The sequence below is a fragment of the Parus major genome, chromosome 4A (assembly GCF_001522545.3).
Source record: "Parus major isolate Abel chromosome 4A, Parus_major1.1, whole genome shotgun sequence".
NCBI lineage: Eukaryota > Metazoa > Chordata > Aves > Passeriformes > Paridae > Parus > Parus major.
Genome location: NC_031772.1, coordinates 15,665,030 through 15,689,953, shown reverse-complemented (window position 1 = coordinate 15,689,953; position 24,924 = coordinate 15,665,030). Strand labels below are relative to the sequence as shown.

Genomic DNA, 24,924 nt, shown 5'->3' with positions numbered 1-24,924 from the left:
TGGGGGCTACCGGGACGGGGGAACAGCCGGGAGAGAGCGGGCAGCGGCGAGGGGGCGGGAGAGCTGCCGGGACAGAGCGGGTACTGGCGGGGCGGGGGAACTGCGGGGAGAGGACGGACACAGGTGGGGCGAGACACAGGGGCGAGCGGGCGGAGGCGGGGCTGGGCTCCCTGGCGGTGACGAGGTGCGATGTGGCCGCCGGAGTCGCGGGCTGGTTCGCCGGACCGTCCTGACCTGCTGCAGCACGTCCAGGCGCAGTGCTCGCCGGCCACCCCGCTTTACCTCAGCTTCTTCGAGGAGGAGTGTCGCGCCATTGCCGCCAGCCTGCGCCTCGGGGCGGCCGCGGAGTCTTCGCCGGGCCTGGGGGAGCTCAGCGTGCTGCTGCCCGAGCCCGCCGGACCCGCTACTTCCACGCCGCTGCCCGTCCCGAGCCACGGGCGGGGCCGGGCCTCGAGCGAAGGTGATTGCGAGGCCGCTGCTGCCCCGGCCCCAAGGAAGCCCGGGTGCCGCCCGCAGCCCGCGGCCGGCGGTGGCTTCGGCGCCCGCTCACCTCGCCCGCCCCCCCAGTCCCGGCGGGCGCGGCGCGGTCCAGAACAGCCCTCCGGCGGCGGCCCCGGCAGCCCTGCCCGCTCCCTGGGCCGAGGCCGCACCAGGCTCGCTCTCCCCCGCACACGGGCCTCGCTGGGGCTGCAGCTCCCCGCGGCCGGCACAGGGCGCGGTGCCTGGGAAACGCGGCTCCTCCGGCCCCCAGGTAAGCGGGGCCACGGCGGGGAGCCCCGGCTCGGCCACCGCCCGCCCGGCGCTGCAGGTCCCTCTCTCTCCCCCAGCGACCAGGCTGAAGCTGACGTCGCCTGCCAGGTCCAGGCTTCAGTATGCCAGCGGGGCTTCGCAGCAGGCACAGCCTTCCAGCCTTCCCAAACCTGCTCCCCGGGACAGAGAGATGAAAAGTAATTCCGCTCCTGCCAGTTGCCTCACGCGAAGCACTGAAGCGCGTGAATGTTAGGCTGCTGCATCTAGAAGGGAGAAGGGAAAGGGCTTGGGCTGCAGCCTGGCTGAGGACAGGGCATGGGGAGCGGGGAGTCTATGGGAGTGGCACAGGTAGGAGCCTAGGAAATATTCTCATACTCCGAGGGATGTGTTAAAACACTGTCTGGCTTCCGTCAGTATGGACCAGTATGGACTGGCAGCCTGTTGGCTTTGGAGCCTTTATCCCGTGGTGTTGTGGGGTCATGGGGTAGTGGTGCCTGTGCACCTAGGTCAGGCAGCCTGGCTGAGTCCCGGGCTGCCTGAAGAGGGTGCGATGGAGCTGCTTGGGAATGGCGGCCTCTCTGCTTGCTGTCCACTACAGCTGCTGTCAAGGCTGGGAGTCGTAAACAGCCCTCCTCAAGGCTCTCTACAGCAATTCCTGTGGCTTCCCGCTCCTCATTGCGGCTTCCGGGAAAAGTGGTTTCGTCCAAGTGTTTTTGCCTTAATAAAGGTAAGTCTTGGCAGAAGCCTCAGAGCATGCAGAGTCATGGGAGAGGAGTGCTGCTGCCATGGGAAGAACATTCAGGTCTTGGCTGCAGGGTCAAAGCTGATCCTGGGGAAAGGACTGAAGGGGACTGCATGTGCTTGGGCTCTGAGGATGGGAGGTGAAGTGCAGAGCAAGCAAGGCTAGGTGAAGTCCTTTCTCTTTTGCTGGAGAGGCATCCAGCAAAGAGCCTGAATAAATCTGGTGCTTGAGGCTCATTTATAGAAGAGGGAGTCGTCATGGTCAGGTCAGGGCACTCTCTTAGCAAGGGTTGATGCTCTTTATTTTCCTTTCCTGGGTCTCACTTCAGGATCAACTACACAGGAGCTGGTGTGCAATAGGACCCAAGAGCTGAAGGAAAATGGTGAGAGCAAAGAAAAGCAGATTGCAGCAAGGATTGTCTTGGGTGCAGGTGAGCAATATGGAGTTGTAGATTCTCGCCTTGTGTTGGGAAACGTGGGAAGCTGCTTGCTGGGCAACACTGCTCCCCTGATGGGCTCTGGCTGACCAGGTGTGCTGAGGATGCTCCATCCTGTGCTGCAGGCAGGGGGTGCTGCCTTCACAGGAACTGCCGCTGGGCAGCCTGCAGTCCTGAGCCCTGCACAGAGGGAGGGGAAGTGAAGAGGCTCTCCTCACTCTACTGGGACAGCCCTGTTCCACCCTGCCCGGGCAGCTGCCTGCCCTTACTGGGAGAGTAGATTCCTAGCAGGAGCCCAGAGCTGCTGGGAGCAAGGCCACGCAGGGGCACTTTCTCCCAGCACCACCCATACAGGCTAAGCCAGCAGCAGCTGTTGGGCTGGAAGTGCTGGGAAACTTCTGACTCTCTTGGACAGGTTCTGTCCTTCCCTGATCTGGAGCAGCCCTGTGGCCAGGTTGAAGAGTGGCCAAGGATGGCAGGTTTCTAGTGCTGACACCTCTCTTCACAGGTAAACCTGACCAGACATGGTTGTGTGTGGAGTCCTCTTTGTCCAGAGAGTTGGCCCCTGGCCTGACTTCATGGCATGAAGATGCAGGCCCTGCTGAGCAGGTAAGAGCCAGCTGTATCCTGTCACCATGGAGCACTGTTCAGTCTCTGGCTTGGGCCAGCTATGCCAGAGGTGGGAGATGATGAGACCTGGACCTGCCAATTTCTGGCTGGCACTTGAGCTGTTTCAGCCTTTCCCTGGGGTTTGCACAAGACCATGGGCATTTTTTGCATGTCTTTACCACCTCTCCGTGCTCAGGGGACTGCAGGCTTCTGTCCAGTTAGATTTTCTAAAGGTCTTCTGAAACATGCAAACTTCCTGTGGCTTGTGTTGTCACTTTTATGTGTCCTGACATGTAGGACATGGCCCTAGGATGGGGTGCAAGATGAATCTCCAAGTTAGGAAATCTCCTACCTGCAAAATAAGTTTGTGCATTTTCCAGCATATTTAGAGCTCTTCACTCTGTGGCTGCAGCTAGCCAAAGGCATTCTTGTTTCCCATGGGTGCTGGCAGATGCTCAATACAGTGGCTCCTTCTCCAGGCACCACTCCTGTGATGGATGTGGCCTGGCAGTGGTCCCCAGAGTGCTGGGTTGGGAGTGTTGGATGGGCTGCAATGCTCCTCCAGAGGGTGCGCTGTGCTGTGGCAGTGTTGTAATGGGGATGACAATTCCCTGCATCACACTTGCACCCTTCTCTTGCCAGTCTGCAGGTGATCAGCTGTCCCAGGAACTGGAGCATGTGAAGAAAGAGCTGGAGCGAGTGAAGGATGAACTTGGTATGTGGAGCTGGCTATTCTGAGGACTGCAGGACACCTGCAATTCAGGTGACATCCCCTGTGCTTGTACCTAGAGCCCAGGGCCTGCAGCTTCATGGGAGTGGGGCTGGCTTCATGTTTAAGGGGTAGAGCAGGATCTCAGCTGCTGCCCTAGAAAATCTGGGCATGAGGTATTTAGGATGGGCTGAGCACACATCTTCTTGCCTCCTCTCTGCAGCTGACAAGACTGCCCAGTGTGAAGCCTATCAGCAGACAATCTTCTCCTTGCAGGCTCAGCTCAGAGCAGCAGGTATGTGCCCTCACTGTGGTGAGCCCTCACTTCTCTGCAGGCTGCAGGGATGCTCCAGTGATCCCTTGCTGGTGTAACTGAGGGCTGCAAGGTGGGAGGGGTACAGCTCATGGCCTTTCCCAGGGGTCAGGTGCTGAGTGCCAGAAGTGTTACTGCTTTGATGTTGCTGTTGCTTCCCAGGAATCTATGTAAAAGATGCAGCAGTGTTTGACAGAGGTGACCTGGGGAGAGACTGACATCTGGGACGTGGGGACAGACAACAGCTTTGTGAGCCTCTGGGGCAGTGATATATGTGGAGCTGTTGAATGAATTAATTTCCTAACTCCTTATATGTAAAATAAAGATGTCTTTTGCAGTAGTGCTTGCTGTCTGCTTGGGTAGAGGCAGTGCCCAGTGCTGCCCACTGATCCCCAAAGTACTGGGTGAGCAGGGCATGTCAGTGTTTGGCTACAGCTGGTTTTGCTCAGCCAGAGATTTGAGGTCTGTTACAAGGAGGAGCTAGGTGCTGGTGGATGGAGGTACAGTATAGCTCTGGGGAAGCATTTCTGGACAAAAATGATGCTCCCAGGTGGGATGCTTGGATGTGGTGGTTGTGGGCAGCTGTGTGGGCAGGTTTCTTCCTTACACCACCTTCACATTGGATGTGGGAAAAGCCAGTGCTGGCTGATGGCACATTGGGCTTCTGCAGCCTTTGGTTATTTATTAATGTTTTATTATCCCTCCCTGTTCCTGCATGCTGGCACTGGGAGACCTGCTTTGCTGCCTTCTCTCTGTGTTTGGTTGATGCAGTCACCTTGTTGTTCTGCCTTGCGTCTGGTTGAGGCGCTGGAAAGTCCTGCTGTCTGGTGCTGGCAGTGCCCTGAGGTTGGGCTGGTAAGGCTGGCCCGTTCCTGCTCCTCTGATATTTCTGGTTGGTGTTCTGGCTGCCTTGGAATGCACATTCACAGGCAGCCCACAGCCCTTCCTGGGGCACCGCTTCCTGGGAAGCTGTCAGCTGTCTCCCACCCCTGCTTGGCACTTGGTTGCTGGGGCAGCTTCAGTGCTGGCACAATCTACAGCACAGAGCCCTAATAAGCTGTTGTGTTCCCTGTACATGCCTGGTGAAGATAACTTCTTGGTGCAGGTACTAAGGGAGTTGACTAGAAAAAGTGCCCTGCTAGATTTATTATTTGTAAATAGAGAGGCACTTGTGGGTGAAGCTGGACTTAATGGTCCTTATAGGTCCCTTCCAGTCTGAAATATTCTAATGCTTCAGTTGTGGAAGGTGGCAGGGGCATCCAAGGACTGATGTGGATCTATTTCTGCAGGGCTTCTGGCCCTCTTTATGGGCTGGAGCCATCTCCTACTCTCCTTTGATGCCGGCTGCAATGTGCCTTCCTGTTTGCCTTCCTGCTGTTCCTGTTGAGACGTCCACTTGACTTGTTCCATGCCTCTGCCAGCACAGCCATTGGCCTGTGCTGCTGGATCAGGGCCCTGAATGATGGGAATGGAGAGCAGTAAGACTGGGAAGTGAGGATGGGACACTGGGAAGACACGTGTGGGAGCTGGAGGCGTGTTCTGGTGTCCTGATGCTGCCGCTTTCTGGAAACTGCCTCCCAGCGCCTGATGTTGCAAGATTTCTGGCAACAGGCAAATCATGTAGTCTGCCCCCTCACTGTTCTAGGTACCCTGTATCTGCTTGTCTGAGACAGGGTGACCCTGCTCGGAGTCCTGCTGTGCCCGTGCTGCTGCCTACCCTGCCCGAGAACATTCTCGGCGATGGTGCTGCCCAGCTGAGTCCTTGCCTACAGCTGGTAGGCCTGGAAGGAGTAGAAAGCGTCTGAGTAGTAACAGCCAGGATGGAACCTCATGCTGCCTGGAAGTTCCTTCATCGTGAGGTAAGGGAGGAGAGGGGCGTGGCTGAACCGCAGCCCTAAATTCTGAGTAAGCGGGGGCAGAGCCTGCGTCACTTCCAGTTCAGAAGCATGAGCTGGTGTTTCCATCACCGCATCCTCCCGGCGTTTGACCCCGGGAGGGTGCAGGGCAGGCAGCTGCCTGGCACTCCTGCCTGCTCTGCTCTGCTCCGCAAGCGACTGAAAAGCCTTTTGCCTCGATAGCGGCGCCGGAGCAGGGTATTGCCAGTGATGCCGGCGAGGGGCTGGCTTACTTCTCTGTGAGCTGCCACTTTGAATGGGCGCTCACGACACGCAAGCATTGGATTGCATCAGGCGCGGCCTGCTGAGGGGCGGGTCCCAGCCTGAGTGCTGGAGAGGACGGTGCTGGCCCCTGACTCTCTCCTGGCTGCCGAGCCGTTCTCCTAAGATTGGCGTTTCCCATCACTTAGGGCTGCGTGTTGCTCCCAGAGCTGAGGGGGCTTTAGCGGAGCATACGGAGGCCGGGCTAGAGTAGTCACCCCACAAGGCGCGGGCTGAGCTCCGCTCGCAGCCCCTGCAGCAGGGCTGGCCTCGCCGCCTCGCCTCGTTCCCAGCGGCGGCGGGGCAAGGCCGGGCCAGGCTCTGTTCTCATGGCACATCTGGGCTCGGGACACCCTCAGCCGCCCTCTCCGTGGCCTTTCCCGAGAGAGCAAGGTGCCTTGCACTGGTCTCGGAGATGCCGCCCGCAGCAGCCTCACTCCCGCTGGCCGAACCGTTCCTCGCCCCGGTGCCACTTGTTACTGGAATTTAAGTATTCTAAAATGTGCGCGAGTGGGGCTGGGAGGAGCCGGGTTCCTGTTCCCGCTCGCCTCTGCCTGCCCTCCTTAGATGGGGCTTTGGGCGGGAGCTGCTGAACGCCTCCCATTTGTACAAATCCATCGCGAGTGAAACTCTTCCCCCTCTACGCTGTCGGCCGCAGAAGTGAACGGAACGGAATTGAGTTCGCCTGAAGGGGATCGCACCTCGGACGAGCCGCGCCGCTGGTGAGTGGTGGTTTGCGCTGCCGCCAGACCGGCAGGGGCTTGGCGCAACCGGTGCCGCTGTTGCATCAGCTGCCGCCGGGCCCCCCCGCTCGGATTTTGCCATACCCGGGGAGTCGCCGGACTCCGCGGCGGCACGGAGCCTTACTGGCAGTCCTTGGCACCGAAAATGCCCCCGCGGGGGCTGAGGCGGAGGTCCGAGCTAACAGCTTCCCACACCTACACCAAGTCCCGGCGGGATGCGACGGCTACCGGATTGCCGTAGGCACCGGCATGCAGCGGGTGGCTCCTGCTGCCGCCCGACATGTTGCTTCTCTACCCATGCGGATCTCGAGTCGGGTACTGGAAATATTTGGAGCAACTGAGCAGCGCTGGGGAAGGCAGCTGGATTTGTCCAGGTAGTGGTTGAGGAGGGTGCTAGTCCTGGGGCACTTGTTGCACTTGGGGTCAAGGCTGAATGTGACACGTGCTCGGGAGGAAGTTTATCAAGAAGCAGGATGGTTTGCTGGTTATGGGGAAACAGCCGAGTTGGTGGTTGCCACTGTAATCCTGATAACCTTCTTTATGGAAAAGGGTCACAAAATTATCCTTGTGTACTTTAGGCTGATATATGTAGTATGGCATGTAGTCCTGGGCATCTGTATGGAGTGTTCTCCCTTTCCCAATGAAGGGAGGAGAAGCCAGCAGGGGGAAGACACTGGTGGGTGGGAGGTTCAGTGGTGGGCAGAGATGCCAGCCATGGGCATTGGGAAGCACTTTCTTTACAGCTCCTCTGTGCTGGATGCCTGCTTCACAGGTTGCTCATCTTTAGAGCTTTTTGGGGATAGGTGGCTGCTGTGAGCAAGCAGAGTGGGGATGTCACAGATTCAGGGTGATTACAGCCTGCAGAACTTGCAGAATGCTCAGCAAGCACTGATAGCAGGCAAGGGGTTTGCACCAGGGACCCGTGCCATGTGTCTGTCTGGTTATGTGTTCTTGTAAAGAATGTTGTGCAAATGCTGAAAGCAAAAAAAGAATGGATGCCTCCAGTGAGTCAGCCAGCCTGCTAAAGTCTGTGCTGGGGGAGTTTGTATCCACATTGTTTGCTGCTGTGCTCACCCATGTGTCAGGCTGGAGTAATGTGCCAGCAGTCAAGTTTGGGATGAAGGATCTCCAGACTGCCAAGCCTGGGAAATGGGGCAAGCTCTGGGACATGCCTATGAGCTCTATGGTCAAGACCACACAGGGCTTGAATAATGAGCATTTCCCACGATGGGCTGACTGGGTTCATCCCTGGTTCACTGTCCTGGTGCAAGGGCTGTGCAGGCAGGGTGTGTGCAGCACCCTGTGTCTTAGAGGGTGCCACCACCATGGTCTCTGGCCAGCCAGTGTGGCAGGGCCATGGTGCCAATGGGTAAGCTGGGAGCAGGCTCCTGTGGACATCATCACTTTCCTTGTGCCTTGCAATGTGAGTCCTGCTGCCTGAAGGACTCTGAGCTTCACATTTCTCTTCTCTTGGTAGGCTTTTGACCAGGTGAGACCATCATCTCTCTTTCACTGAGAAGACAAGATGTTGGGGGAAAAAATGGCCAGTTTTGGGAAGAAGCTGATCCGCCGGCGCATGGTGGACCTGACCTCCGATGACACACATTTTGCTCGCTGCCTCTCCACACTGGACCTTGTATCCCTGGGTGTGGGCAGCACGCTAGGGGCTGGCGTGTATGTGCTGGCCGGGGAGGTGGCCAAGGAGATGGCTGGTCCTTCCATCGTCCTCTGCTTCCTGGTGGCTGCTTTCTCATCTGTACTGGCAGGACTCTGCTATGCAGAGTTTGGGGCCCGTGTCCCCAAGGCTGGCTCTGCCTACCTCTACACCTACATTACCGTTGGAGAGATCTGGGCTTTTATAACCGGGTGGAACCTCATTCTCTCCTATGTGATAGGTATGAGGCCAGGCAGCTTGTGTGGGGCTCCTTCCAGCACTGTGCTGGCAGCATGGGAGGCTCCTGGGGGCAGCGTGTGGTGCTGTGAGGGCAGGGTGTGGGGTGGGATCAGCAGGGAGGTGGGTGTTCAGGTGCAGGTGGCTGGTGCCAGTTTGCCCTGGGCTTGGACTAATGCACAGATTTGCCATCAACCAGGTACAGCCAGTGTGGCTCGAGCCTGGAGTGCAGCATTTGACAACATCATTGGCAACCACATTTCCACCTTCTTCACCAACAAGATCACAATGCACCTGCCCGGAGTGCTGGCCAAGCATCCAGACTTCTTTGCTTTAATCCTGATTTTGCTGCTTACTGGTGGGTATGCAGGAGAGCAGATCCATGGTACCATGGGTGATGGCATGGGAGCCTGATGGGTCTCACTCACTTCTTCTGTCCCCACAGTACTGCTGGCTTTTGGTGTCAGTGAATCTGCCCTCGTGAACAAAATCTTCACAGCCGTGAACTTACTGGTGCTGAGCTTTGTCATCATTGCTGGCTTCATCAAGGGAGACATCAAGAACTGGCAGCTTTCAGAGAAGGACTGTGTCAACTCCTCGCTGTCATGCTCACCAGATAACATGTAAGTAGAGCAACTGTGCCAGGCCAGGATCTGGCATAGGGCAGGCATAGGCCCTGCTGCCCTTGCACCTCACGGCAGCTGCTCTCCTGCATTTTTTCCAGGGAAAAGGCTTTTGGCTATGGTGGGTTTTTCCCCTTTGGACTGGAAGGGGTCCTGTCAGGCGCTGCCACCTGCTTCTACGCCTTTGTGGGCTTTGACTGCATTGCCACCACAGGTATTACCTTGGGTGGGGGTGGCGCGGCCATTTCCACTGCACAGCCAGCAGCTGGCTGGGAGCTGATGGGGAGGATGCTATATGGTGTGGGAAAACAGCTGGTCTCACGGCTCCTGAGAGGTATCCCTGTGGAGACTGTGTCTTCAGCTGGGCCAGACAAAAGGGCTCAGAGCCTGCCCTGCCCCAGGAAAAGTGGCTCATTACACCCCATGGTGGGAGCAAGGCTGCACCCTGCCTGCGCAGGCAGCTCCCAGAGCAGCGGGGAGGCTTTTGACTGCTGAGCTGAGCCTGTGACAGTGCTGGGAATTGCTGGTGCCTCCTAGTTATTTCCCAGCTTCAAGCAGCCTTTTTCCAAATGACTGGGTTCATGCAAAACTGCTGCTTCCTGGAGCACAGGCAGCTCTCTTAATTTCCTCTCATTACCCCAGAAATCTACTTAGTGGGTGGCTGGTACAGGCTGTTCTGCCTGACCTTCCTGGCTGTGCCACCCTGCCTCCAGGGGCTGCCCAGCAGCCTCCTCCTTTCCTGCTGCCAAGCCCCTTGCTGGGAGTGTGGTGCAGCACACCTTTGCAAAGCTGAGGCACACATTCAGGGAGGACCTGCATTCAACGAACTCTGTAGGGAGACAGCTGCTGGTGGGGGGAAAGGGCTGGCATGAGCAGCAGGGCTGGAAGCCCAGGCTGCTGGACAGCTCCATCCCTTCTGCCAGTACAGTAGCATGGCCAGGGACCCCTCCTCTCCAACAGCCCCTGCTTGCTGCTCCCCAGTCCTGTACTGCCATGGAAAGTCCCTACTCTGGCTCATCTGCTGAGGGTATTTGCCCCATGCTGTGTGGTTGAGTGGGGCACATGTGGCCTCTTGTGTCTGAACAGGGGAGGAAGCCAAGAACCCACAGCGCTCGATTCCCATTGGCATCATTGTGTCCCTCCTCATCTGCTTTGTGGCTTATTTTGGGGTCTCTGCATCCCTGACTCTCATGGTACCCTACTTCCTCCTGAACAAGAGCAGCCCTCTGCCTGAGGCTTTCAAGGCAGTTGGTTGGGAGCCCGCCCGCTACGCCGTTGCTGTTGGCTCACTCTGTGCCCTCTCCACCAGGTAGGACTGGTTCTGTTACTGGCCCTGCTTGGCACAGCACGGGGACTGGCAGCATTCATCCTGGCTGGGCTGGGGATTTGCTCTGTCCAGCTGCTGTCCTGCTCCAGGCACAGAGCTGGTCCCTTCCCCTTCTGGGTGGTAGCTGTGGGCAGCTTGCCTAATCTCTCTCCGCAACAGCTTGCTGGGCTCCATGTTTCCCATGCCCCGAGTGATCCATGCCATGGCAGAGGATGGGCTGCTCTTCAAGTTCCTCTCCCAGATCCATAGTGGCAGAAAGACCCCTCTGATTGCCACCTTTGTCTCGGGGTGCTTTGCAGGTAAGGTTCCTAGCCACCTCCTCGGACCCAGCCCTGAGGTGGTCTGGAGCTCTGCTCATGCTGCGTGTCCTCATTGCAGCGGTGTTTGCCCTCCTGCTTGACCTGAAGGACCTGGTGGACCTCATGTCGATCGGCACACTGCTGGCCTACTCCCTGGTGGCGGTGTGCGTGCTCATCCTCCGGTGGGTGACTCCTTGTGTTTGGCGGTGCCCAGGGTCGATGTTCTTTACATTGTCCTGGGGCTTGCAGCCACAGTTTTTTTCCAGGGGCATGCAGCCTGGGGAAATGTCAAGCCCCCAAGATGGAGGCTGCTGACCAGAGTGTGTGTGTGACTCTGGGCATGTCTCTTGGAGTGGCTGTCATGGGCTGCCAGAGCAGCAGGGATATGAAGGTGCTGCTGACTGTTGCCTTGGGCTAGGAAGTTCCTTGGGCTCTGCTGCAAGCTTGTCTTACCTGCTCAGGTACCAGCCCATGCAGCCAAACTCCCCGAAGGCCATGGAAATGCTGGAGCTGAATGGGAACGAGGAGGAGAGAGTGATCATGAACCCAACCATCGCTGCTGCCAGTGCCCAGCGCAAAGAGACGTTGTCCCTGGAAATGCTCTTCAACCCACCTGGGGACACCCCCACTGTGCTCTCAGGGCGCATTGTCTATGTCTGTGTCGTGGTCATTGGTGAGTGAGTGCGAACTGGTGGCTGGTGTCCCCTCCTGCCAGGGAGTGTTCTGGTGTGTCTCTGCAGAGCTGGGAAAGGATGGAGAGCATGCCAGGCAGAGGAGAGGGGCCATGTTGCCAGTTGCTGTTGGCAGTGCCAGCAGGTGCTGAACCCTAAGCAGGGTGCTAAGTGCAGGGTCCAGCTGTGGTTTGGGGTGCACAGGCATTGTTGGTGGACATGGGTGCTAAGCCGGGGATGTGGAGGTGGTCATGAGAGATCCCTGTGATGAGCCTGACCCATGTTGGCCACCAGCCCTTGAGCGTGCCTGGACTCAGCCAGTGAGGTTTGATCTGTCTATCAATGGCTCCATTGTACAGCCAGAATGGGGTGACTCAGCCAGGGCTGGGTAAATGTCAGAGCTGGGTCCAACCCCAAACAAGTGCAGGTTCCCTGCAGTTTGCTGGTCTGGGATGTGCCTCCAACAAAGTGCTTTCCTAAGGCTTTGGGGTGGGTGTTAGAGACAATGAGTGCTGGACCTGACCAAGAGGAGTGGGTCCCTCAGCCTAGCTGTTGTGAGGCTCAGGGCCCCAGGGAGGCCATGTGCCGTGCAGTCCCCCAACTACCCTCTCTCTTGCAGCCACACTGATCACAGTCATCTGCCTGATCCTGACCCTCAATGTGGCTGCACTGAAGGTTGCCAATGTGGGCTGTGTTGTGGCTCTGGTGCTGCTCCTCGTGGCTCTGCTCATTCTCACCATCATCATTTGGAGGCAGCCACAGAGCAATGCACGGTTAAACTTCAAAGTGAGTGCATCTTGATGTCTGCACCCCCCTGGACTCTGTCAGGATCTGGGCACTGCAGGGACTGCTAGGGCTTGCTACCAGGCAGTGGGCTCTGGAATGCATCTTTCTGAGGTGCAATCTGAGTGTGGAAGTGCCTGGGTGCACTGGCCTGTGACAGGGAGGGGGTCCTTCCACTGGCCAGTAGCATCCTCAAGCCCAGCTTGGTCCCTTCAAGGCACAGCGGACACAGCACTTCTTGTCCCTTGCAGGTACCTTTCCTCCCACTCCTGCCAATCTTCAGCACCTTCATTAACATCCTGCTGATGGTACAGCTGAGTGCAGACACCTGGGTGCGGTTTGCTGTCTGCATGGTTTTGGGTAGGTGTCCTGCAGTGGGGAGTGCAGTGCCCACAGGTCTCTCCTGGAGATCTGTTAGTGCTGACAACCCACCATTGCACATTTCATTATGGAAACTGTCCTGCAGGTTTTATTATTTACTTCACCTATGGGATTTGGAACAGCGTGGAAGGGAAAAATGCAGAAAAAGCCTGTGCCACAGTAGAAAAGCCTCTGCACCATCCTGGACTGGACCTCAGCCCTGGGGCTGCTGCAATCTGAGGGCCTGGGGACCAGTGCTTCATGGACCTCTTTGCCACTTTGGGACAAGATCATGATCCAGAGCATACATCCATCCCCTTTCCTGCAGAGAGTGAGTCCAAGTGAAGTACTAAGGCCTGAACAACAGGCCCTGAGCTGACCTAGGATGAACATTCCAACCAAATGTATGTTTCAACTCATTAAGGAAGTATTGTATTATGTGTTTATTTATTGGCAAAACATGTTCACCTTTATGTGTCTAGAAACAGGATAAGGCCACATCCGGCCTAATTAGGCAGTGTAGGATCAAAGACAATTCCCTTGGATCCTTCTTGAACCCTGGCCAGGCTTTAGGAGAAAGAGCTGGCAGGAAAATTATATTAGAAATCATATCAGCTGGTTTAGCATTGTAAAAGCTGGACCACTGTCAGAGCAAAGTGGAGGAGCCTCGTGACCTGCAAAGGTGGAGGCACTGCAGGAGTTCCCAGTTACTGGAGTGGTTCTCCAGCCCTTGCCTGTGACAGCTTCCCCCCACAGCTGATGTCTCTTGAACTTGGGTGATGTATCTTCACTAGTGATGTATTTTTCATCACTGTAGACATTCTTTTGTAGCAGTGATTAGCATTGCTCAGCTTATCCCTTTGGAAATCTTTGCTCATGGTTAGGTGCCTTGCTTAGCTTATCCTTTTGTGATTCTTTGCAGTTTTACTTCATAGTAAATGCCACTGTTCCTTAAGCTGGTGTGTGTCTCTGACCCTACCCACAAGCAAAACAAAGTGTAGTCAGCAGGGTCAGAACAAACTTGCTTTTAAAATCTAAGTGAAAGGAATCAGTCCTGCCCAAAATTCCCAGATGGGAAGACCTTCCGTATAGTTCACTGGCCCTCAAGTGGGCTAAGGTTGGAGGACCAAGTGAGCAATGGGGAAGTCAGTTAAAAGAAGCTGAACTGCTGGATGTATTGAAACACATCCAAAAATCATGTACTAAAAAAGGAAAAGAACTTGTGGGTTTGGGAAAGCAAGGATGGATTTTGTTAACAGTATATCAAACAAAACACCAACAAAAGGAACAGTTGTTGAAGTGCTGTAACATGGAGTGCCAGATGTGGGTTGCAGGATCAAATTGTAATGCTAAAGTGCCAAAATAAGCTGCTAAGTTGGATTTACCAGGCTTGCCAAGAAGGCTGCACTTAGAGTAGCTCAGTATCATGAAAAGAGGGGCAGGTGAATCACAAGAAAATGCTTACAGTGATTGCAGAGGCAGGTGTGCAGTGGGATTCTGATAAATGGAATGGAGATATTTGGGAGTCTGTGGATTCTGATGAGGTTGGTTCCCTGGTTAAATTTGTAGATGTGAGACCAGCATGGAGATGAAAGGTAGAATTAGATGCTAATGGTCAGGAGGGATACTTATAGAGGATTATACTCAGCATGAAGTAAACTGTTCAAATATTTAATTTAAGTAAAGACCAGGGGAACCTCTTTTCTCTTGGATGGTGTGTTTGCATAACCAGGGAGCATCAGAGATAACCCTAGATCGGAGGACTCTTAAGAGTTTTTCATTTTGAGCTTGGATTCTTTTGTGCAGGATGCATTTTGGATTAACATTCACAATTCTAATTAGTTAGCTTTGGATGTAATACTAAATATCCTACAGAAAATGATTGGGCAGGACCTGAAAGTCAGAGGTATACTTTGTGAGATTGTATACAACAAGATGAATGAGAACCTCTTGTGGTTTTGTATTTGTAGATAATGTTACTGAAGATACAAGTAGTCACTCCAATATTTGTGCCTGTAGCTTTATTGCAATGACAGGATCTTAGTTATTTATTTTTTGTTTATATTTTAATTTTTTTTTACCTCCTGTTATATCCTGACAATTTTTGGAATCTAACTATACCCAAATCAAGACTGCAGCCTACTTGCATACCTTCATTGGTATGAACTGGTAAAGGAACTGTTACAACACACAGACCTGAGGCTTGCTGAAACAACCTCAGGAGAATGGAAAAAAGACTTTGATTGCTGTCCATCATGGCATGGCAGAAATACATCATGTGATGGAGAGGGTGAAGAAAGTTGGAGAACACGGATGGTGGGACGCTCTTTTTGTATGGGTGCCTACAGCTACCAGAATTCTCAACTGAGTGCTTTACCCTGGTGTTGTTTTACTGATGCTAATCCTTTTGCTTTTCGTTCTGATAATTGCATTGTATGTCAATGTTAAGGTTTGGATGATTATGAAACAATTAGCTTACCAACTACCTCCACTGATAGTAGACAATCCATGTGGTACCAAAGCCTGAAATGTTCTCAAGCTCTATTTGGATATTGCGAAGCTTGAGTGACTGTAATCACAGGGGGTGTATTATGTAGGAAAATGACTAGGAACTCTGTGGACAGGTAACTGGGGGTACAATTAGAGGAAATTGAGGACTTAGAATGGAAATTATAGGGTGGGTGTTACAGTGTTCCTTAATTTGGTGTCTCTGACCCTACCCACTGGCAAAACAGGGCTGCAGAGCTGGGTCATATGCTGCCTCTTCTGCTCACAGGGAAGTCCCGTGACTGGATGGGAGTGCTGGTGCCCCAGGGCTGGTCTCTGCCCTCCTCCAGTCCCACAGAGGGGCAGTAACACCAGCACAGCCCTCTTGCCATGATAGTTGCTTTTGCTGTGCACAGGAGGCCTTACATGATGGTGCAGCTGTACTCATTCCATCTGTAAGGTGGCTGTGTTCACCACCTCTGCCTGCTTTCCAAGTGTCACCCTTGTACTCGGCAGCCACAGCTGGAACTCTGCAGGAAGACTTACTGCAGCTTGTTCTGGTACTCATGGCACTGCCAGCAAACTGGTACTGCCCTGACCATGCTGTTTGGTGTAAATATCTTGCTCGAGTGTCTGTGAGATGTCCTCAGTGTAGCTGTACTTGTGTCCAACCTCATCTGCCTTTCTATAATTTTACAGCATTTTTTAAAATATATTAAATTAAATGTTTTTAAGTACTTTTTTCTGTTGGTCTTTCTGCATCTCCTGTTAATGGCCTGTGGTCATGGGCCCTTCAATAGGACCCTACAAGCCACTGGGCTAGGTACACAACAGTGCTGGGTCCCAGCCAACTGTGCTGGGTGACATCCCTGTCCAAAACCTTCCAGATGGAGCCACTAGTCCTCATACTGTCCCAGGGGACAGTGAGCCTAAGCCAAGAGCTGTGAAGCAGTGCTTCAAATCAGCTCCAGCCAGTGCTGCTGGTACCTGGGGGGGCAGGACAGCAGCCTGTCATGGTCCTGCTTTCAGGCCCTGTGCAGGGAGGGATTGTGTCACCAAGTTCCAGAGCAGTGGAAACAGTAAAGGTCTGGGAAATGATACCTCCTGGAGGTGCCAGCAATAGCCTGCAGAGGAAGCTTGACCAGAAGCTGGGCTGCATCCATGAGAGATTTTCCAGATTTTGGTCTGGTCTAAATCAGACCTGACATAAGTATCAAAAAAAACCTAATTTAAGGCAGATGGACTGTGCTTGGTTTTGGCATCTCTTGCTGTTTATTGGCAGTGGTACCAGGTCACTGCAGGGTCATCAGCTCTGCTTGGCCTATGGGCTGGAGCTTTGAGCCCTGGCCCAGGGCTGTCCCTGCAGTCAAAGGGGCTGTGGTTCCTGTTCTGGCATCAGGACAGGCACTCACTGCCCCAGTGTCACAGGCTGGGGTGCCCTGCCAGGGCCTCAGGCTCCAGCCCCCAGCTGCAGGTGATTCTTTGGGTGCTGCCAGCTGTCCTGTCAGGCTGGTGCCCCAGTGTGCCATGCTGGTTTCACCACCCCACCTTGTGGGTATCTTCTGGCCAGGGGCAGCACATGGGTCCCTGCTGAGTCCCTGTGCACCCAGTTTCAGTTGCTGTTACCCAAGGCTAGAGAGCAATGGGCCTGTGATACAGCTATAGCTGTCACTCCCTGTCTTGGCACTGCTACAGCCCTCTGTGCCTTTGTTTGTGTCTGTGTCCCCCATACAAGTGTGCACAGCCAGGGCCACATCCATTTGTGGGTCTGTTTGTGCCCATGGGCACATCCCTGCCTGGTTACAGGCTGTCCCACTGAGCTCTGCTGTTCCATCCCAGGCATCCATGGGGCCTGGCAGAGCTTGAAGCCTGGAGTGGTTCTGGAAGCTCTGGACAGCTCCCACCATGTCAGCTCATCAGGGAAAGCAGCTGTCTGGCAGCCACCAGTCCATGGTGGGTTGGGGAGTCAGTGCCACTCAGCCATGGGTACAGCAGTCCTGTTCACCCCCAGGCTCTGGGCCAGACATTCTGTCCTTGGCTGTCAGCCTGTGGAGGCTGCCCCAGCTCTGCACACCCACTCTGGGGAGTCACTGCCTCCCTCTCCATGCAGGCTAGCAGGGCTGCCAGGCATGGCACCACATGCTCTGCTGGGCAGCACCTCTGCCTTTCCCAGGCTGTGCTGGTGTTGGTGCACATCTCAGCACATCAGTTGGTGGGTGAACAACACCCAGCCAGAGCCTCAGTGTGTGTTGTCTACACAAACCATCTGTTCCCACTGCTGTACCCGGTGCCCCAGCTGTCTGCTCTGATAGCAGCCCAGGCTCCATCCTGCAGACAGGCTGGGAGAGAAGTGTGTTCCTGGTGAAGCCTGTCAGGTGCTGAGGGCTGTAGGGTGGGTTTCCCCTCCTGTACTGGTCTGGAAGGGGGCCATTTTGTTGTTAGAGAAAATCAGCAAAAAGCAGTCTGGCTTTGCTGTTGAGAGGCCTGTGATAACGCACCATTATGGGGAAGGAAGCAACCAGCCCCAACGCAGCTGCATGCGGTTTGCCCTAACAGTTGGGGCATTTCCTCCCCATGCTTGATTTGTGATTTCCTTGTTGCCATTCCCCCCTGGATTGAAAGGGGAGCTGGAGGGCTGTTGAGTCCTGCTGTGTTTGGCCCAAGCCATGCTGAGCAGGTGTCTGGTGAGGGTGGAATTGCAGTAGAGGCCTGGCTGTGGCCACTGGCTGGTGACAATGTGTTCTGGGGTCATGTCAGGGATGCACTGCTGGGTGGGTTGGGGTGTTGGGAGTGCAGAGAGTGAGTGACTCTCAGCCTCCCTCCCCATCTGAATCTACCACATCCCATGGCATTCATAACTTCATATCCAACTGGTTTTGGGGGACATGGAGCTTTCCTGGCAGGCCCTTTGGAGCAGCTCTCTGAACACCAGGTGTTTGCCACCTGTAGGGGGGCTGCTGAGAGGCCATGAGTGTGGCCATGCAGGCTGGGAGCAGGATGGAGATGGGGGGCCGTGCTGCTGAGCCTCTGGAGGGAGAGCTGCAGCTGCAGAGCCTGCCCCTGCACTGCTCCCTGACCAGAACAGGCCCTGGCAGGCAGAGATGTAGCAGCAGATTAAATTTTGATCCGCTTGGGAATTAAAATAGGCTGGCAAGTCTGCTCTGCTCTGTGACACCAAATGCTTCAATATGAGGAGTTAATGTGCCATCTTCTTCCCTTTAAATCTGAGCACTGTCAGATCCCCTTCCCTGCTGATGGAGCAGAGCTGCAGTGGCTGCTGAGAGGGACAAATCCATCAGCAGGGCCTGAGTTCTGGAATCTAGAGAGTTGACTCCAGGCAGATGGGGTCACTGGTGTAAGAGCAAACTGATACCAACTCCTGATATTTCTGCAGCAGCTCTGGGTTGTGCTGTAAGCCCTCACAGTCCAGAAGGGCTCCAGGAAATCAAAGCCGGTGATGGGTGAGATTCTTATCACCTGGCTCCAGGCAGGCCCCAACCCTTCTGTTCTCTGTGGTGAGCTTAAGCACACATGACCCAGTAGCTGTGAGGAGCCTGTGTGCATCCAATAATCCTCTTGGCCCTGAGCTGTGGCAGGTGGCCAGCTCTCTAATCACACAGGCTTAATGCTCACCTCGCTTTGCCTTTGCAGGTCTGGCGTGATGACTTGCTGCCAGGTGGTTGCTTTTCTCTTGCTCTCCTTTCTTCCCAGTGCTGCAGCTGGTGCCCTGGTTCCTGCTTTTGTCCCCCACTCCACACTGCAGCTAGCCAAAGGATGGCTCCCCTGAGTCTGTCGTGGAGCTGACAACATGCTGTGATGATGCCTGCACCCAGCAGAATGTCACCCTGGTGCCTCAGAGGAGCACCTCTCTTATGAGACAGTTGTATCCCAATGGCACCCACACCTCACTATGGCTGGAAGCGAGCCTGTGAGAGCTGCAGAGAGGAGACTGCAGACACAGCACAGGCAGTGCAAGTGGCACATTTATGGTGCAGATGGGTCATTTTCCATCATTCCTGATGAACTATCCCTTCTCTGCACCATCAGGATTGCCAAAGGCTGCACAGGTGTGCTGGTTTCCGGACCTCATACACAAGAGATTTCTTTGCCAATCGTAGTTTTAAGGCTGTTATATCCCCCTGTCCTCCTTAAGCTTTCCCATTTTCCTGCTGTGTTTACCCAAGCAATTATTCCATCTCTAATTCACATTCTCCACACAGGATCTCACACTGATGGTGCTTTGCAAGCCTGGACAGATGACTGCTTATATTTTTCCATTTTTAAGTCAATGTCCTGTTCCATTTCACTGCATCTCAGGGACAACCTACATCACAGGCTGGTCAATGCTGTCATTGTTTAAACTCGCTGAAGAATAAACAAGACCCGTGACAGTTGTACAGGCACAGCAACCTGACTTGCAAATCAGAGAGGTAGGAGATATTTTGACAAACTTAATGTAACACCCCTCCTAGCTCACTTATCAAGACTTGGGGGTAATGTGAGTGTTAAACTAATTTAACTGCCTGGTCTGCACATAGGTGTTCAACAGTTTCTATTATCCTGGACAAGATAATGCATGAAAAATCATGACACATTACTAGGCAGGGAGCAGCTGCTATTGTTTACATAATACAAACCAAATTTACAGACAGAATTTAACTTGTTCAATGGAATTTACTTGCCCTTGCTGAGAGGTTCTCGGGTCAGATCAAAAAGGCTTTACATCTCATCTTTTGTTTGGACCTAAGAGGCTACAGAGTGCTGGCCACACTCTTCTTAAAATAGGGAGAAACACAGGGAAGGGTAGGTTCCATCCTCTCTGAAGTGGCCACTGAGCATTTGTTACATTTTATAGGCTATTTCAACTGTGGGACAGGTGACAGGACAGGAAAAATTCTCCTAGAACTGCTGATGTGAAACATAAGGACTGGTCTGATTCAGAGCATAAGGAACTTGTTTCTGACATCAGCCATGAGCTACAGCACAACAGGAGAGGAAAAGCCAGCAAGACAGAAGTGCAGAGAACCATGGTGAGTCTCCTAGTGTCCATCTCCATGTTTGCAAGTGACAGCAGCTTCAAGATGCCAACAGATGACACCCACCAGTTTCTGTCACAGAGAAAGTGGTTCTGACACACAAACTGCAACTGGTGCGGGACTCGCTGTTGGAGTGGGTTGATGTTGGCTGGATACCAGGTGCCCACCAAGTCACTCATGTCACTTTCCTCCTCAGGGGTGTCCCTACCCATGGCAAGGTGCTTGGAACTAGCTGGTCTTTAAGGTCCCTTCCAACCCAACCCACTCTGTGATTGTGTGTTTTGTCCACATTACTTGATGGAGAGGGTTCACAAGCTAACATTAACCTGGAACATGCACTTTCCCCAAAGCCTAGGAAAACTAGTGTCTCCTTGTGAGCTGATGGAGACATAGTTGGTATCTTGATTAAATCCACAGGCACATGGTAACATCCCTTATTTTGTTATGAAGAGCTGAGTAGCTGTTGGGTTTCCCTATCTTCCTGCTGATGTTAGACCCCATTATGCCAGCATTGGAGCAGCCAGTCAGGATTCCACATATCTGTTGGCTGTAATCTTTCCATATGTCTCAAAGTTCTGATGATGTTAGACTACTTGTCTGAATTCCTATGCACCTTCCTGCACTTTCTTTTCTCAAAGACCAGCTTCTTGATGGAACCCTTCTTCTCTCTCCTCCCCTAATAACTGGTGGTATAGACCCACTGACTTCCACTGAGTTTTTTCCACAACTGCAGCAACTGCAGTTGTTCTTGTTCGGGCCCCCATCTCTACTATCACCACAGATGGAATTTGTCCCCAATCTTAATCAAGTTACTCTCAGAGGTGGCTTGGGTCCCTGAGTTAATCACAGCCCTCTGACAGCCCTGAACTGTGGCTTTGCAGGCACATGCCCCAGTACAGTGCCAGAAGCTGCTGGTTTTCACTGGGCTAGGCATCTTCTGTCAGTTGGCATGTCAGTTTGCCAAGGTTACTTGCCTGTTCAGGTGTAGTCCCAGGCTATGGGAGGTGATAACCAGCCCAGGCACTTGCCCAAATCCTTCCACACACTCTGCCACCCACGGACCAGCCACCTCAGGGCACATTTCAGTATTGACTCACCCCAAAATTGTCTTTTCTTACACCAGGATGACACCAGATTACACAGACCCCATGATATGCCAACCATGTTAATAAGTAGTATTACACATCTCTCATAAGGGTGAGCAGGAACAATAAAGCCACCCACACCAGATGGGAGTGGGAAATGGGATCCTCTCCACAAGAAAACTCCCCCAGCAGAGCAAGGCCATCAGTGCCAGGGCAAAGCACAGAGCCATGGTTTGTACTAACATGTTCCCAAAGCCCAGCGAAGTAGAGATAAGACATGCAGCCAACAAACACTGTGACCCAACAGGAGCTGCCTACTTACTAAGTGCTGTGACTAAAGCACACTTGGCACAGAACTGCCCCTAGGCCCCTTGCTGGGCACCAAACTGTGGTGGGCTGACCCTGTCTGTACACCAGGTACCCACCAAACTGCTCTCACCCCCCTTCTCAGTGGGAGGGGGGCAGGGAGAAAGGAAGATGGGAATGGAATTTGTGGGCCAAGATAAAGGCAGTTTAATAAAGCAAAAGCAAAGCTGCATGCAGGAGCAAAGGAAAACTAAATATTTATTCTCAACTTCTGACCAGCAGGAGATGTCCGGCCACTTCCTGGGAAGCACAGCTTCAGTACACAGAGCAGCTGCTCCAGAAGACAGATGTTTTAATAAGGAATGTTCCCCATCTCCTTTATTTTGGCTATCACTGCTGAGCAGATGCCATATGTCTGGAATATCCCAAGATCTTGACCCCATCCCAGACTTCTGGTAAGGTGGGAATGTTAGAGACAGCCTTGACACTGTTGGGAACATTGTTGAACAGTAGCCAAAACACGGGTGTGTTATCAGAACCCTCCTAGCTATCAATACAAAACACAGCTCAACAGGGCTGCTAGGGGTAAAATTACCTTCATCTCAGTCAGACCCAATACAACTGTTTATTTAAAAAATTAACAGAAGCTTTTAACAAAATCACACCGAACAGTGAGGATCTGAAAAGCCAGGCAGCACTGGGGGCATCATAAATAGAAATGCTCTGCAGGCCCTGACCAACCCAAGGGCTAGATGTGCAGATAAGCAAGTCGATGATAAGACTTGCTAAGTTTTAAGTGGATGATAAGACTTGCTACGTCGTTATCACCTGCTAAGTGGACTTGCTAAGTCGATGACAAGTGGATGATAAGACTTTGTCCACTTCTCTCATTTAAACAGTGATACTGTTTATTAAGCAGGTGAGGCTGTAAATTAGAAACCTGACTCTGTCCTGCACCCTCACTAGGTGCCCAGGCACCTGGAGGGCTCCAATGGTGGTAAGCCTTTAAAGAAGTTCCATTTGAAAGCAACCACGGCTACAGCTGCAGCTTGGAGGAAGCCACCTGCTTAAGTGCAACACGAAGAGTATGTCATAGCATAAGGTGTGTGTGACATGCTGCATTTCTTCTTGCACAGAATCCTACAGAGCTGTCCATTTTTTCCCCTTGTTGCCCTGTATCATCACAGAACATCCTCTCTAGTTCAGAAAGAAGGGAGAATGAACACATGTATATCCACGGTCTAAGAAGAGTCACCTTTTGCTGGAACTTGGATCTCACTCCATACCCCGATCCCAAATGTGAGAACAGGCTAGCTCTGGAAGGACAGAGCCCTCTATGAGCTAGGAGCCATGAGGCAATTAATAGATTGCAGGCTGGTGATTTGCCTTCTGCATCTGAATGATCTTGCCAAAGCCACCTCTTCCCACATCGTAGTCTGTCCGGTATTCATCTCGAACCTGGGGACAGCAACAACACGCATGTTAATAGCCAGCACTGCTTGTCTCCTACTAGACTTCAGAATCCTCATCCCCTCCTTGTTCAGCTGGTGGGAAGCTGAAGTTCAGATTAGAAGCAGTTCAACTCATCTGAGATCTCTTCAACTACTCCACCAAAAAGGTGGTAGTGGTGGTGAAAATGACAAAAAAGGATGTATTTGATGGTTAAGATTTTTTCAGGTAAGAAGCAAAGAAGACCCCAAAATATTTTCATTCAGCTTTTCAGCACACCTTTCTGAATTGCCAGGCCTGGCCTTCAGAACACTTTATCTCATCTAAACCTCATCCTTGCCCTTGGGAAAACTGCTGTGTAAAGAGATTGGCCTGGCTGCCACACTGTTTCCCTCTACTCAAATTCTGTATCATTTCAAGGGTACTAGCTTGGATTAGAGAACATTCTGCTTGCATTGCAGAAGTTCGGAGTCCTAGACAGAAATGGCCTTAAGTTTTCTATTTCCAGCCTTTAACACCAGGTATCAATTACGGAAACAACCTGTGAGTGAGTAAACTTCATCAGCAGGTCTTTACAGTCTGCACATTGTTCTCCATGAGACAAAACCAGCAAACAAGTACAGAGTCTTACAGGATCAAATTCAGGGATGAACTGGCATTGCCTTTACCTGTCCTCCAGTCTTTCCTCTCCCATACTGTCGCCCCTCCTTAAACCCTGCATCCCAGTCTGTGCGGATGATGCGGTCGTCCAGCCGCGTGCCGTTGATAAACCGCATGGCATGCTCGGCATCTGCTCTCGTGTAGTACCTGAGACACTCTGTAAGGACAACTACCCGTGCTGTTTTGTTGGTAGAGGGAAAAACACCCAGGGTAGTATTCTATTTGAGAAGCAGAACTCTCCTCACTGCCTTCCAGCCTTTTCTACTCTTCCTGCTCTTCTTTATGGGATCACAAACTGCACCCATGTAAATCCAAGCTAATGCTCAGAAAGGATTCTGTACTTTAGTCTTAGTACCTGCACAGACAAGACAATGGAACAGAGCCATTAAAGCCTTGCTAAGGGCAAGAAATCAGTAGTATGTCTTTCTGTACTATGTAAAACTTGACTGAAATAGAAAAGGAGCAGGCTTCACAGGAGAGCTTTGCAGAGACAGCTCCTGGCACAACCTGTATGAGCATGCACTCCTCTGCTTGAAAATGCCCCCATGGCTTATTCTGCTACTTCCTTCAGGTGTGCAGTTGAGATGAGAAAGTAAACACGTGCTCTGGATGTGGAAGATGTCAGGCTGATGACTGTAACAGTTCTCATTTTGGCCCTAAAATCATTAAAGGAATCAATGAATTAAGAGGGCTCTGCCACATCCAGAAAGTACAGCTCTGGTGGCACTCATCATGTATGGCACCACTATACAATCAGTCTCACGGTGTGGAGAGCAAGGTGCAAGGATGGATGGGATGTGCCTGGTAGGAAGCACTTGGCTATCACTGTTCCAGCAGCGGTACACGTACACTCGCTGGGTAGAGGAACTACAGGTGCCATCCATACACGTGCTGACAGAAGGGAACCAGAAAGGATACTCTACAAAGCAAAAGCCACAGGGGGTTTTCTTGATCTTGTCCAGACCCATGACAATCCTCTTGACATCTCCGCACTTGGAGAAGAGCTCCTGGATCTGCTCCTCGGTGGTGTAGAAGGACAGGTTACCGACATACAGCGTGGAGGAAATCTTCAGGGATTTCTCCTGTAGCTGCCTGCTACCCTGCGGGCACAGAGGCGCACGCCGCGGGCTCAGCGCGCTCGCCACCCTCTACCCCCGCGCCGTGCCCTCCCGCGCCCGGCTCCTCGCACGGCCTTGCCCCGGCCTCAGCCCTCCCCGCCCCCGCCGGGCCCCGCCACCCGCCGCGCCGGGCGCACCCGGAAGTGCTGGTCCCGGTACTGGCTGATCTCGCAGTACGAGTCGCTGTTGAGCCCGCTGAGCGTGGTGTGCAGCAGCCCCGACATCGCGCCCGCCCGGGCCTCGCCGCCGGGCCCCGCTGCCGGGATCCTTCCAGAACCGCCGCGCACCGGACGCGGCGAGCGGGCACGACAGACGCCGCTCCGCCACGCCGCGCGATTGGTTCCGCCAGCTGTCACTCAGCGCGAAGGGCG

At 53.4% G+C, this 24,924-nt stretch overlaps 3 protein-coding genes across 13 annotated transcripts; 2 read left to right on the top strand and 1 right to left on the bottom strand.

The window, feature by feature from the left end:
• The first annotated feature begins 140 nt into the window (after positions 1 to 140).
• LOC107203867 (translation initiation factor IF-2-like) lies at positions 141 to 3,899 on the top strand. 2 transcript variants are annotated; one of them, XR_001521397.3, is made up of 8 exons: positions 141 to 751; positions 828 to 947; positions 1,349 to 1,477; positions 1,821 to 1,922; positions 2,437 to 2,537; positions 3,180 to 3,300; positions 3,470 to 3,541; positions 3,722 to 3,743. XR_001521397.3 is itself a non-coding variant. In XM_015626388.3 (8 exons), exons 1-8 carry the CDS (start codon positions 190 to 192, stop codon positions 3,775 to 3,777), a joined length of 1,215 nt encoding a protein of 404 aa, XP_015481874.1. In that variant the 5' UTR covers positions 144 to 189; the 3' UTR covers positions 3,778 to 3,899. The 2 variants fall into 2 exon arrangements, 1 of the variants encoding a protein (XP_015481874.1); XM_015626388.3 differs by having other exon boundaries at positions 144 to 751; positions 3,180 to 3,252; positions 3,722 to 3,899.
• Positions 3,900 to 5,257: 1,358 nt separating this feature from the next.
• On the top strand, positions 5,258 to 21,830 carry SLC7A3 (solute carrier family 7 member 3). 10 transcript variants are annotated; one of them, XR_004497217.1, is made up of 16 exons: positions 6,444 to 6,832; positions 7,936 to 8,353; positions 8,549 to 8,707; positions 8,795 to 8,972; positions 9,074 to 9,186; positions 10,059 to 10,281; positions 10,459 to 10,598; positions 10,678 to 10,780; positions 11,060 to 11,271; positions 11,889 to 12,055; positions 12,304 to 12,412; positions 12,519 to 12,816; positions 18,551 to 18,966; positions 19,120 to 19,329; positions 19,755 to 19,929; positions 21,609 to 21,830. XR_004497217.1 is itself a non-coding variant. In XM_015626384.3 (13 exons), exons 3-13 carry the CDS (start codon positions 7,984 to 7,986, stop codon positions 12,650 to 12,652), a joined length of 1,908 nt encoding a protein of 635 aa, XP_015481870.1. In that variant the 5' UTR covers positions 5,258 to 5,418; positions 6,374 to 6,437; positions 7,936 to 7,983; the 3' UTR covers positions 12,653 to 15,640. The 10 variants fall into 10 exon arrangements, 3 of the variants coding, with proteins under 3 accessions (XP_015481870.1, XP_015481871.1, XP_015481869.1); XR_004497215.1 differs by having other exon boundaries at positions 21,606 to 21,830; XR_004497216.1 differs by lacking the exon at positions 18,551 to 18,966 and having other exon boundaries at positions 19,217 to 19,329; positions 21,606 to 21,830.
• A 102-nt stretch (positions 21,831 to 21,932) lies between these two features.
• LOC107203868 (nuclear cap-binding protein subunit 2) lies at positions 21,933 to 24,872 on the bottom strand. Its single transcript, XM_015626390.3, has 4 exons — positions 24,691 to 24,872; positions 24,354 to 24,535; positions 23,444 to 23,582; positions 21,933 to 22,784 (listed from the first exon to the last, which is right to left on the bottom strand). The coding sequence occupies exons 1-4, from the start codon at positions 24,775 to 24,777 to the stop codon at positions 22,686 to 22,688; spliced, it is 507 nt and encodes a 168-aa protein (XP_015481876.1). The 5' UTR covers positions 24,778 to 24,872; the 3' UTR covers positions 21,933 to 22,685.
• Positions 24,873 to 24,924: the final 52 nt, after the last annotated feature.